This window comes from Pelecanus crispus, chromosome 18, assembly GCF_030463565.1.
Source record: "Pelecanus crispus isolate bPelCri1 chromosome 18, bPelCri1.pri, whole genome shotgun sequence".
NCBI classification, from domain to species: Eukaryota; Metazoa; Chordata; class Aves; order Pelecaniformes; family Pelecanidae; genus Pelecanus; species Pelecanus crispus.
The window spans coordinates 4,135,414-4,147,951 of record NC_134660.1 but is presented as its reverse complement, the minus strand read 5'-3'; the positions used below and the strand labels follow the sequence as shown (position 1 = coordinate 4,147,951).

Below are 12,538 nucleotides of genomic sequence, written 5' to 3'. Positions count from 1 at the left end.
TCTCTACTGATATATTGAACACCACACAGTTGTGATATTGTGCAGTGGGAAGAGCAGCCCCTGCCGACAGCGGAGGCCTTCGCCTCTCATGTATAAGGAAAGAAGAAAACATATTTTTTCCTTTGCTGTATTTGCTTGAGCAGAGTTTTCTTGTCTGTACATGTGAGCTGTGAGATAGATGTGAAAAGTTCAAAAGAATGCATTCCCCCCCCAATGTATACAGATTGTAATCTGTACAATGAAAACTGTATGTATGAAAAAATGTACTTATTTATAAATGGTTAACACTTGGAAACGGCGTCTGGCCTGGTGTTTTTCCCACGCTGCGGTGAGCAAAGGAGCGTGCTGTGGCTTCTCGGCGTGGAAATAACCTGGGGACAGCGGGACGGCGCGAGGGTCGGGTCTGGCTGCCGCTGCCTGGGGATGGGGAAGGGGACGCGGCGCTGCTGGGAGCAGGAGGGGACGGAGGCAGCGCTGCTGCTGCCGCCATTAGCAATGGGACGTTAATGAAACGGGAGGGAACCGCATCGGGGAGTTTTCTGGATTAAATTGTGGAAAGCACAGCTCGGCCCTGTGGGCACTGCAGCCCTGCAGCTCCCGAGAACCAGAGTGTCCGCTCGCTTCGTCCCTGCCCAAAGCCAGGGCTCGGTTTTGCAGCTGAACGCCCCTCGCAGCCGCGAGCACCCCTGCCTCCAGCCGCCGGGCTGGGTGCGCAGCGCTGGCAGGACACGGCGCCTTGGGATTGTGGTGAGCAAAAACCCCCGGCGCTGGGCTTGTGCCTTCACTGGGGCTGCGCTTGCTGTGCAGCGCTGGGATTGGGAGCTTCCAGGGCCTGGACGGGACAATCCCATCCCAAATACCCACCCTGCCCACCCCAGCCCCTCGGGCAGCTCCTCTCCCGGCTGCCCACGGCGCGTGGGAGCTCAGGGGTACCCCGAAACCATGAGCTGGAGGAGGACAGGGTTAGCTGCAAACATTTATTAGGTCGGGAGCATCCACTGAGCAAAGAATGCATCGCACAAGAGGGAAAAACATCTCGGACACGAAGACGCTGAACCTGCACAGACGCCGGGTCGCTCCAAGCCCCCGGGGAGCCCTTTTGGGGGAGCAGCCCCCACGCACGGCCGCGCTGGAGGGCGACGGGCTGCCAGCGAGTGGGAAATCTCGGTGATGGCAAACATCCCCTCCGCCCAGCGGCATTGAGAAGGGGCTTTGGGCTTGGGCCGCTCGCAGCGGAGAAATCTGGGCTCCCACCCCCAGGTGCCCGGATCAGGGCAGAGCCCGGGGACCCCCGTCCTTCGTGCCCCAGTGCTGCTGCCAGCCCCTACCCCTGCCTGCGGCCCCCCAATCCCCACAGGGCCGGGGGCAGGCTCAGGGGTCACCGGGGGTTGCGCGGGGCAGAGCTGAGGAGGAGTAAGGCCAAGCGAGGCTGAACCCAGCGGGCAGCGTTACACCAAGAAGCGTGTCCTTCCCCAGCTGCCCCCGTCACCCTGAGCCGGGCAGAGCCGCAGGACGCCGGGGACAGGCAGGCAGAGCGCCCTACAGACGCCCCGAGGTGCCCGTGCTGGGGACCGGCGAGCTGGGGACGTCACTGGCTGCCGCCGCCGGGGCTCTCGCCCTCCGTCAGGGTCTTGAAGTCCATGGAGAGGGCCAGCTCCTCGGCCAGCGGCGGGCGCTTCCAGTCGTCCCGCGTCAGCACGTAGCCCACCACCAGCCCAAAGGCCACCAGCAGCACCCCCAGGGTGTTGGCCAGGACACCCTCGGGCACGAAGCGGCTGTAGGAGTCCCTGCGGGGCGGAGGGGATGCTCAGGCCTCAGGGTGCGGGTGGCCTGTCCCTACCCTGGCTGGGACCCCCTCCTCATCCTCATCCTCGGGGCACGCACCCCGGGAAACGTCCTTTTCCCCCAGATCAGGGCAAGAGGCGACTGCCCGGGTGCTGCTTGCTTTGGGGAGGGACGCTCTTGGTGACAGCAGCGAGAACGGGGCACAGTCCTAAGGCAGGGCTGTAGGCAGCCCAGCACCTCCCCTGCCAGATGTGCTCCCGCAGCCGGAGGGAGGTGGCTCCTGGGCTGTCGCATAGCCGTGTCCCCACGGTGCTGGGGCTGGGGGGACCCCGAAGCGCAGCTGGGGCCGTGGGCAATCGCTCGTCCTCCAGCTGCGAGGGCAGAGGCCTGGGGGACGTGAGCGTCCCAGGGAGGCTCTGAAAACCCCTTGCTGCGGAGAGGCGACGGCAGGTATTTCATCCCCATCCCCAAAGCAAGCGGTCGCAGGATCCGGCCCTTGTTAAACGTCGTCTGGGAAGTGACTCAGCAGCAGCAGAACTAAAGGCCTCGGGGGAAGATTTAACAGCCACGGAGCCATGGCCTGAGCAGGGGCCAGCCTCTGCCCCACGGGGCTGGAGCAGCCCTTGGCTGGGGGTCAGGGGGAGCTGGGGGGCTGCCACCCCCCCAGCTCGGTCACCCACCTGATGTTGAAGAGGAGCATCTCAGTGATGCCCAGCAAGCAGGTGGCGATGGAGAGGGCGAAGAGGGCGACGCCGAAGAAGACGTGCTGGGGTTTGTACCGGCCGCGCAGCGAGAAGGAGGTGCCGGGGAGCAGGAAGAAACCGCAGCCCAGGAGCCACTGCGGGGCCACGGGGAGGTTACCGGGTGCTGCGGGGTCTCCTCCCCCCCGGGGGCCCAGGGGCTCCCCCGCCCTCACCTGCAGCAGGTAGAGCACGAAGGCGGCCATCCCGCACCAGCTGTGCAGGCTGTACATGTCGGGGATGCCCTTGGTCCGGTGGGACTCGAAGACGGCAGCGATGCCTGCGGAAAGGAGCCCATTACCCCCGGGGCCGGATCCGGCCCCATCCGCCCAGCCCGGCCCCGGCGCTCACCGACGAGGGCGATGACCAGCGCCAGGCCGTGGAGCAGCGCGTGCAGCGCCTTGGTAGAGCGCTTGGCTTCGTGCCTGAAGACCCGGTAGACCAGGAGAGCTGCCGGAGAGAGGGCGGATGAGCATCCATGGGGGTCCCCCACCTCCCCGGCACCCCGCATCTTCCCAGGGTGCTGCATGCACTGGGGGTGGGGGGTCCTGCAGCTTCTGCCCGGGCTCATTTGTCACCATTTTGTCCCCTTTGATCCCTGCCCAGCTACAGCTCCGGGGCCTTTGAAGGCTGCAGCCGGGACAGGGAGCTCGTCCCGCGGCCCCGCTCACCGTCACCTTGGAGGAACACCATGCCCAGCACCATGCAGAGGGGATGGACGTTGAACTGGAGGGAGCTGTGCCAGGCCACGCCGCCCCGGTAGCGGCCCAGCCAGGCGCCCGTGGTGGCCAGCAGCGTCAGGCCCAGCAGCTGCGACACGGCCACGTACGCCGAGAGCCCGGCTGGGCTGGCAGGCAGCGGAGCCCCGTCCATGGCGGCCTGCGGGGACAGAGAGGAGGGGGCAGCGAAGCCCTGCGTGGCCCCGCGTGGCAGTGGGGGCCCCGGGGTGGGGTCCCGCTGCGGGCAGCATCCAGCGCCGCCGCTCCGCCCTCACCTGCCACGGGGCCGGACGCTTCCTGGTGCTGCCGGGGCCGCTGCGTCACCTGCACCCGGAGGTGGCTCCCGGCCGCCACGGCGCACCCCCCGCGCTCCTGTCGCTTGCCCTCCTGCCTCTGCTTGCCTGTTCCTGCCCCATTCCTCCTGCCCACCCTATTCCTCCTGCCCCAGCCTTCCAAGCACCCCATCCCTCATCCCCATCCCTCCCACTCCATCCCCATCCTTCCATCCCCACCCCGTGTCCCACCCTTGCCCCCTCCCCACCCCACGCACACCCAGGGCCCCACCCCCCCCCCAAACCCTGCTAGACGAAGGCAGCGCAGGGACGAGCGAGGCTGCTCGGGCCCCCCGCCATGACGAAAGCGATGGCCCTTGGGGACATGGGGCTGAGCAAACCCCCATGCTGGGGGGCACAGGCGCACCATGCTACCCAGCCCTGCTGCAGCCTCACCGGAGAGCTGCCCCACGGCCCCCATAACCCACCTGCACCCGCGCTGTGCTTCGTGCTGGGTTATCCCCCGATGCTCCCCGCCGGCCTGGGGATCAGCACCGCCGCCGCCACCGGCACGGCTACCTTCCCTGCTTCCCCGTCAGCCAGGGCCAGCAAGTCCCAGATCCAGGGGCCAACGTCCCACCTCTGGCCCCGCTGCGGCTGCCTCTGGGGAGGAGCACCGAGCAGACAGACCCACGGTGCTGTCAGGACCGGGGGGGCCATGGGGAGGGCGGGGGGCGATGCATTAAGACCATGCACACACTTTATTCCCAGCCACCTTTATTGGATCAGCCGGATAAGTGGGTTAAGGGAATTGGTTTATCCCATTAGGCTGCACTGCAGAGGCCGCCTGCCCGCGCCCGGCCCCACTGCCCGGGGCCATGGGCGGCTCTGCGGGGACTGGCACGGGGACCAGGCCAGGGCGGGGGGCAGCGAGAGGCACTGGCTCCTCCCTGCATCACAGCAGCCCCCCAAAACCCCCACTGCTGCCCTGGGGCTGCCAGCTCCCGTGCCCACAGATCCCAAATGGGCACCCACAGGCCCCCATCATGCCCCCCACCAGATGCAAGCAGCTGCCCCGCTGGCACTCGCAAAGGGGCCCAACCCGGTCCCCATGCGCTGGGGACAGAGGGACAGGGAACGACCCCCCCCCGACCGTGGGAACCGGCAGCGGCACGCGGGGGTGCCGGCTGGGAACGGGCGCTGCGCGTTGCCCCTTAGCCCTAAAACTGCCCCATCCGCTGCGCCCGACCACCGCCGAGCACTGGCAGAGCCGGAGGCAGCCGGGCTCCTTCGCAAAGCCCCCCCGTGGTGGGGACCTGCCTGTCCCCCCCAACCATGCCTCTGCACCCCTGCACCCCCAAGTGCACCCCCAGTCGTCGTCCCCAGGGCAAAGCCGGTGCTCCCTGCTTTTGGAGGGGGGTGGTTCTCCAGTTAAACCCTCCCCACGTGGGCTGGCAGGGGGGGGTGGTGCATGCACCCTGTGCACCCCGGCAGCCCCTCGCCATGGCCTCTCCCTGGGACCCCCCAGAATCCCTGTGGGGTCTCGGGGGCGTCCCCGCTCTCGATGGGGGCTGCAGGCTCATGCAGGGGAGGGGGCTCGCTCCAGCTCAGAGCTGGGGGGGGGCCGAGTGATGTATTTGGGGGGGGAGGGGTTAGAGGCAGACACCCACACAGCCCCCACCCCACCCACCCTACCTGTGGGTGCCGGGTGGTGCCGCCTGCGCCAGGCCCAGCGGTGACAGTGTCTGAGCGAGGGACAGGGCCAGCGCGTTGGCAAGGCAACGGCGCGATGGCGAAGCGGGGGGGGGGGCTGCACCCCCAGCATCGCTGCGCAGGGAGGGTGCCGCTGCACGCTGGGGCTGCACACCCGGGGGGGGGGCTCACCACGGGGTGGGGGGGCTGGGTACTGTGGGGCTGGTCCCCAAGGCATCTGTGACCCCCCCCAGCTGTGCCAGGCCCTGCCCGCACCCACCTGAGCCCCTGCCCCCGGCGACACCCCAGCCCCAAACCAGGCGGGGACCCCAGAGCCTGGCTGACCGGCCCCGTGTGCGGGGCCCCCTTTAATTCCTGTTTATTTGGGCAGTGCTAACGAGGGCCTTGGGTGGCTCTGGCTCAACTGACCCCGCTCGTCCCCTGCACCCCGTGAGCAGCGCAGGGTGAGGTGCGGGGAGCCTGCACCCCCCCAGGGCCCCCGGCCGGGCTGGGGGGTCAGGGGGTGGCAGCGGGGTGCCGCATCCCCAGGGACCCCCCGCCGCTGCCTGCCCTCCCCCGGGGGTCCCTCAGGCACCCCCGGCCGCACCCTGCGCTCCACCATGGGGTGCTCCGGGCCGTAAGAGCCTGGAGAGGGGAGGTGGGGGGACATGGGGGGACATGGGGGGAAATGGGAGCCCCCCCACCCCGGCTCCTCTGGGCCCGGCTGCGGGCAGCGTCCCCCGGGGGGCCTGCAGCGCTGAGCACTGGGGCGAGCAGTGGGCTGGGTGTCTGTGTGTCCGTCCAGGTGTCTGCCCACATGTCTGTCCGGGTGTCCAGATGTCTGTCCGGGTGCCTGTGTCTGTCCGGCTGTCCATGTGTCTGTCCGGGTGTGTGTGTGTGTCTGTCCGGGTGTCTGGGTGTCCAGATGTCTGTCTGGGTGTCTGTGTGGTTGGATGTCTGTCTGGGTATCCAGATGTCTGTCCGTGTGTCTGGGTGTCTGTGTGTTTGGCTGTCTGTCCAGGTGTCTGCCCAGGTGTCTGCATATCCGGGTGTCTGTCCAGGTGTCTGTCCAGTTGTCTGTCCGGGTATCGAGATGTCTGTCTGGGTGTCTGTCCAGTTGTCTGTCTGGGTATCCAGATGTCTGTCCGGGTGTCCGTGTGTCTGTGTGTTTGGATGTCTGTCCGGGTGTCTGCCCACGTGTCTGTCCAGTTGTCTGTCCGGTATGGAGATGTCTGTCCGGGTGTCTGTCCAGTTGTCTGTCCGGTATCGAGATGTCTGTCCGTCCGTGTGTCCGTCCGTGTCCCGGCGCCGCTAGGTGTCACCAGGAGCCCGCCGTGCGCAGCGCCCGGGGCCGGGACCAGCCGGGGGGGGCCTGGGGCACCCTCGGCCCTGGATCGCCCGGGGGACCCAGGGGGCCGGGTACGGGCCGGGTGGGATCGGCGGCGGCCTTGAGCCCGGCTCCCCAAGGCATCGGGCGCCAGATCACCCACGGGAGCCAGCGCAGCCTCGCACCTGGCGGGGCTGGAGCAGCCCCGGCCCGGGCCCGCCCGGGGGAGCCGGGGCCCCCTGGGGTCCGGAGTGCCCGGTGGGAGCCGGTGCCCCCCGGTGCGGCTCAGGCGTACCCGCCTCTGCTGGCACAGGGCTGCCCCACCAGCCCTTCCCCTTGGGCAGGCGGGGCTGCTCTCGCCTGCCAGACCCTCCTGAGCGAAGGCACCCCAAAGACCCTACTGGGGTCCCCCCATCACCTTCTGTCCCCCACCGGGGACCTGTGCCGGGGGGCACAACTGCCGGGAGCTGAACCAGCCCCCACCCCACCGTGGCGTGATTCAGCAGAGCCGAAATCCCGCTGCAGCCCGGGGGCTGATGGCGACCTGTCACCCCAGGAGCAAAGTCCGGGCGCCGCTGCTGCCCGGGGCAGGGTCCCCGGGCCACGGCCCTGAGCCTTCGCCCACGGGGAACAGCCCCGCTGCAGCGGGCACCACGTGCGGCACTGCCGTGGGAGCCGCTGCCACCTCCCAGCCTGCGGCTGGGCTTTGTCACTGTGGCAGTTGTTCACCAGAGATAATCAGCGAAGCCATAAAAGCCACCATAAACTGCAAACCTTGCGCCGTTGGGCTGTGCATCGGCTGGAAAGGGCTGGCCGGGTTCTGGGCGGAGCGGAGGGAGGGTTTGCCCCACCACGGTCTGGCTGAAACCCTTGGAAAAGCCTCAAGGGGGGTGAGATTTGGGGGTTCGCCCTTTAGGATACTTGGCAAGACGAAAAGCTTCATCCTCTGCGGAGAGCAGCACTGTTGTAATACAATACAAAACGGCTTTATAAATGTTTATAACCGCATCCAGCTGAAGTGTCTTGACTTTCAGCAGCCAAAAAGACATAGCAGCCCTCAAGCCTACACGATTAAATGGACGTGGTTGCTTGCCCCATCCACATAGCAGGGACAAACCCAAGGGTGGCACATGGCAGGGTTTGCCGAGGGGTCCCTGCACCCGCTGCCACGTGCAAGGGGACTCAGCGGCAGCCGATCCGGGGACAAACGAGTCCCTTCAGTGCTGGCCAGCACCCTCCTCTTACTGGGGAACAGCGAGCCATTTGTAACCAGCTCTTTAATTAAAGACATTACCAGGGGCATAATGGCTTCATTAAATCTGCCTGAGCTTTCCCCAAGCTGGCAATAATGAAATCCTTCCCACGCTGCCGGTGCAGTGACATGCCAGGCGGGTAGCAGAGCCAGTGCTGGCTCTCCTGGCACAGACCCGCGGGGCTCAGGGCTGCTTGGGGGTGCTCGGGGCTGCTCGGGGATGCTCAGGGCTGCTTGGGGATGCTCAGGGATGCTCAGGGCTGCTTGGGGGTGCTCGGGGCTGCTCGGGGATGCTCAGGGATGCTTGGGGATGCTCAGGGATGCTTGGGGCTGCTCGGGGATGCTCAAGGATGCTCAGGGCTGCTTGGGGATGCTCGGGGATGCTCAGGGCTGCTCAGAGCTACTTGGGGATGCTCGGGGATGCTCAGGGCTGCTCGGGGCTGCTCAGGGATGCTCGGGGCTGCTCGGGGATGCTCAGGGATGCTCGGGGATGCTCGGGGCTGCTCAGGGATGCTCGGGGCTGCTTGGGGATGCTCGGGGATGCTCAGGGCTGCTTGGGGATGCTCGGGGATGCTCAGGGATGCTTGGGGCTGCTAGGGGATGCTCAGGGCTGCTCGGGGATGCTCAGGGATGCTTGGGGATGTTTGAGGAGGCTCAGGCCTGCCACAGCTTCCTGCAGATCCATGAGTCGAAGCGGCTCAGTGGGTGCTGCTCCAGCTCCCTGGCTATCGGCCGAGCCCGGCACCTGCTCCGGGTTTGTCCTGGGCTGCCAAGTACCTGCGGATCAATAGGAGCGTCATCGACTGATAGTTCATGGTAAAACCAGAAGCTCCTGCCCTTCCCCGCTGCTCACCCCCACCCTGGTGCAGGCAGCTTCCCCTCCTCCACCAGAGATTATCAAATTACCATTTTGCTGATCTAACATCTTTTGGTTTGGGTTTTTTTTTTTCTTTTTTTCCCTTCCTAAATCAAGTTTTTATCGCTAAGAAATGCTAATTTGCAAGATGCCTCCCCAGAGGATTGTGATTCAAGAGCCCAGCTGCCTCGGAGGAGCTGAGCTGCTGCCTCAAACAACCCCAGCCACTGCGGTTCCCCGTCAAACCCCAAACCTGGGGCAAAATTCAGTTTTTCCCTGAATATAAGAGAAAAAAATAAAAGTCCTATTGGAAGGTTCTGTGGCTGCCTAGGGAGTGGCTGTGGGGTAGCTCGGGATTAAGCACAAATTGTCCCGCTGGGTCACGTTGCGGGGGTGGTCCCCAATTCCCTGGGGTCTTGTGAAGGCTGAAAAATGGGTGATTCCCAGCTGGGATGAAGCTCCCCTGGGAACCCAGCTCCTTCCCGAGCCAGGGATCAGAGCAACCCAGCTGGAAAAGACCCTGGTTCTCCTCCTGGCAAGATTAAGCCACCCTGTCCTCCTCCTCTCCAGGAGCACAACTTTGCTGAGCTGGGCCGGCGATACAATCGGTGCAGCCAGAGCAAACCCTTAATCTCTTTTAGAAGAGGCTGAAGGTGCGTTTATGGCAATTTTTTAATAGCAGCTTGGATAAACAGCCATGATAACCTGCACTGGGCTTGCAGCGGATGATTAATGCTCCCAGAGCAGTCACGCTCACTTGCCTGGCATTCTTTTCTATTATTAAGAAGCGGGGGAAAGGGGAAATAATGGACTTTGCCATGTTTTATTGGGCTGATGGGTGTGGAGGGAACACGTTGGCCTCTTTGCTCACCCTGTATCAGTGCCCAGCTCTGGCCAGCTGGTGAGGAAGGGGGGATGGAGGGATGAAGGACGAGGAATGAAGGATGAGGAATGAAGGATGAGAGATGAAGGAGGAGGGATGAGGGATGATGGAGGAGGGCTGAAGGATGAAGGATGAGGGATGATTTCTGGCTAGGCTTTTACTTCTTGCCCCAGGATGGTCCCAGCCACGTGCCTGGTACTGGGCACATCTCCTGCACTGTGGCCGGGGGCTCCCCAGGAGCTGACTATTGGGGTCTTGAATTTATTTACAATGCTCCCAAGATGTGGGCATCATTTAGGGGCCCTAAGCCAACAGCTGCCTTCAGCACGCTGCATTTTCAGGGCCTTGCAATGTCATAGCACATCCTCAGGCTGCTGGTGCTGGTCCCAGCCCAGGGGATGGAGCCTGAGGAGATCTTACAGTGGAAACCGCAGCTCCATCCCCTTCCCATCCACCACCAGCCCCACCGAGCCGCTCAGCGCTGAGGCTGGGGGAAACATATTGTCCCGCTCGGGCTTCCCCATGCAGCCAGCCCGCACCAGGACCAGCCTCCCCGAGGCCATAAACCCTTGTCCTAGGGAAAGCGTGTGCTGGGAAGCGTTTTTACGAGCCCGGGTAGAAATTGTGCTGATAAGGAGCGTTTCTGCTGTGTTCAGCCTCCAGCAAGGGCTGAGTGTGCACTTCTGGTGATAAAGCAGCAATCGTTGCTCTGGGGCTGGGGGTGAGCTCCCCATGGCCCATTGCACCCTGTCCCCATGCAGAAGGGACACGCCAGGCTTTAAATACATCCTTTAGCCAGGGAAAAGATGGAAACAGCCCCGCGGTGTTGACAAAAACCCTCAACAGAGATATTTTGCAGTGAGGACTCCTGGGTCCCCTTGCCATCCAAGTCCCCAAGCCCAGGTGACATTGAGGGGCTGCACTTACTCTAACGGTTCATAATTATTTTAGCAATCACAGATCTGAAATAAATGGCAAAAAACCAGTTGCTTGGGGTGTTTGGGGTTTTTTTTGGGTGGGCAAGGATCAGAAAAATCTGTTTGTTTAGATGAAAAATTTGGGCTGGAGACGTGATTTTTTCCCCTCTCCCTCCCGGCTGTGTCACCACATCTGGGAAAGCAGCTTAGCGAATTACATGCTATGATAATTGATTGAATTCATCAGGAAATAAAGCAGGAGCCTTTAAACTTGGGGTCTGGAGAGGGAGGAAAAAAATTCTCCACACAGTGATTTGTACCAACGGGCACAGGAGCCGTCATGCCCACAAAACCACAGCCATCAGGAAAAGTAACACACAAAGCTGCACACCCAATGAAATAATCTCTTTTTGGAGGTTTAAATGAGGAAGGAATCCTTTCTCTCCCCTCCGGAAGCTCCTTGGTTGCTCAAACAGAGCGATCAATAAGACAGGAGCTTTGAAGCACCCTTGAACGCTTTGAGAAATCGATGGGGAAGCCAAAAATGTGGTTTATAATAAAAGAAGGGAAAAATGGGCTTGAGCATCCCCAGGCAGAGGCCATAGGGCTGGGATATACCCAGAAAAATCACCAAATCTTCCCATCCAGCACCAGAACCATCCCCAAATACCTGCTCCTTCCCACAAACACCCCTGCTCACCATCTCCCATCACACTGCTACCACGGCTGATCCCTTACAGCTCCCCTAAGAAATATTTGCTGTCAAACTCCTTATTTCCTTATTTTGGGGACTCTGGGGCCAGGGCCTGCACCAGTGGGTGTCCCCGCCAGAACTGCCGGCAGTGGGCAGGGAGATTTTACAGGTCTGGCAAGCCAAGGAGCTTATCCAAAATGCTGAGACCAAGTTGTGCTCCTTCAGAAATGAGGCACAGCCACGGCTGCACCCCCTCCGCCACGCTGCCGTGGCGGTCCGGCCATCGCACACATGTCCATGCACGTGCACTCCGGGGAGGGGAGGACAACCTCGCCATGCAGCTGGGATGGCGATGCAAGCCGATGGGAAGCATCCTCCCAGGCCAGGGCAGCCACTGGGGACACCACATCTCACCCGGCATCCCCTGAGCTCGCGTCCCCGTGAGCGGTTCAGCATCCATTGCCGTGGCAACACATTTTTCACATCCTTTGATACCTCCTGTCCCTCTGGTCTGTGGTGCCAGCAGCCCTGGGCAGCCTGCATGCTGGCAGCAGATGGGCACCCATCACCCACCCTGGAACCCCTGAGAGGGATGGGGAGAGAGGGACTGGTCCCCCTGCTCTGCAGGGTGTCCCATGGGTGTCTCTGAGCCCGTCCTTGGTGGGTGCTTGGGCACAGCATGGATTCAGGGCAGCACAGAGGCACCAATGGACATCTTCAAGCCTGTAGGCATCTCACCTGCCTTCCTGGGTGTCGTGGTTTAGCCCCAGCCAGCAACTAAGCACCACGCAGCCGCTCGCTCACTCCCCCTACCCCGATGGGATGGGGAAGAGAATCGGAGGAGTAAGAGTGAGAAACACTCCTGGGTTGAGATAAGAACAGTTTAATAATTGAAATAAAGTAAAATAGTAATGCTAATAGTAACAGTATAATAATGATAATAATAATAATGATACACAAAGCAAGTGATGCACAATGCAATTGCTCACCACCCGCTGACCGACACCCAGACAGTTCCCGAGCAGCGATCGCTGCTCCCTGGCCACCCCCTCCCCCCAGTTTATATACTGAGCATGACGTCATATGGTATGGAACAGCCCTTTGGTCAGTTTGGATCAACTATTCTGGCTGTGCCCCCTCCCAGTTTCTTGTGCGCCTGGCAGAGCATGGGAAGCTGAAAAAGTCCTTGACTAGCATAAGCAGTACTCAGCAACAACTAAAAACATCAGCATGTTATCAACATTCTTCTCCTACTAAATCCAAAACACAGCACTATGCCTGCTGCTAGGAAGAAAATTAACTCTATCCCAGCTGAAACCAGGACACTGGGGCATCTTCAAGTTTGCAGGCATCTCACCTGCCTTCCTGGGCCAACAGCCACCTCACTTGCCAGAACTCTCC

General features: G+C 62.5%; 1 protein-coding gene across 1 annotated transcript; it reads right to left on the bottom strand.

The window, feature by feature from the left end:
- Positions 1–1,588: 1,588 nt before the first annotated feature.
- CYB561 (cytochrome b561) lies at positions 1,589–3,401 on the bottom strand. Its single transcript, XM_075722930.1, has 5 exons — positions 3,197–3,401; positions 2,877–2,975; positions 2,702–2,805; positions 2,466–2,623; positions 1,589–1,787 (listed from the first exon to the last, which is right to left on the bottom strand). Exons 1-5 carry the CDS (start codon positions 3,396–3,398, stop codon positions 1,589–1,591), a joined length of 762 nt encoding a protein of 253 aa, XP_075579045.1. The 5' UTR covers positions 3,399–3,401.
- Positions 3,402–12,538: the final 9,137 nt, after the last annotated feature.

Coding starts and splice junctions, on each gene's coding strand:
- CYB561 (XM_075722930.1), bottom strand. CDS start 3,398: ATGGACGGGGCTCCGCTGCCTGCCAGCCCAGCCGGGCTCTCGGCGTAC. Junction 2,806..2,876: donor GCTGGTCATCGCCCTCGTCG/GTGAGCGCCGGG, acceptor TCCTTTCCGCAG/GCATCGCTGCCGTCTTCGAG. Junction 2,624..2,701: donor TCGTGCTCTACCTGCTGCAG/GTGAGGGCGGGG, acceptor GTGGCCCCGCAG/TGGCTCCTGGGCTGCGGTTT.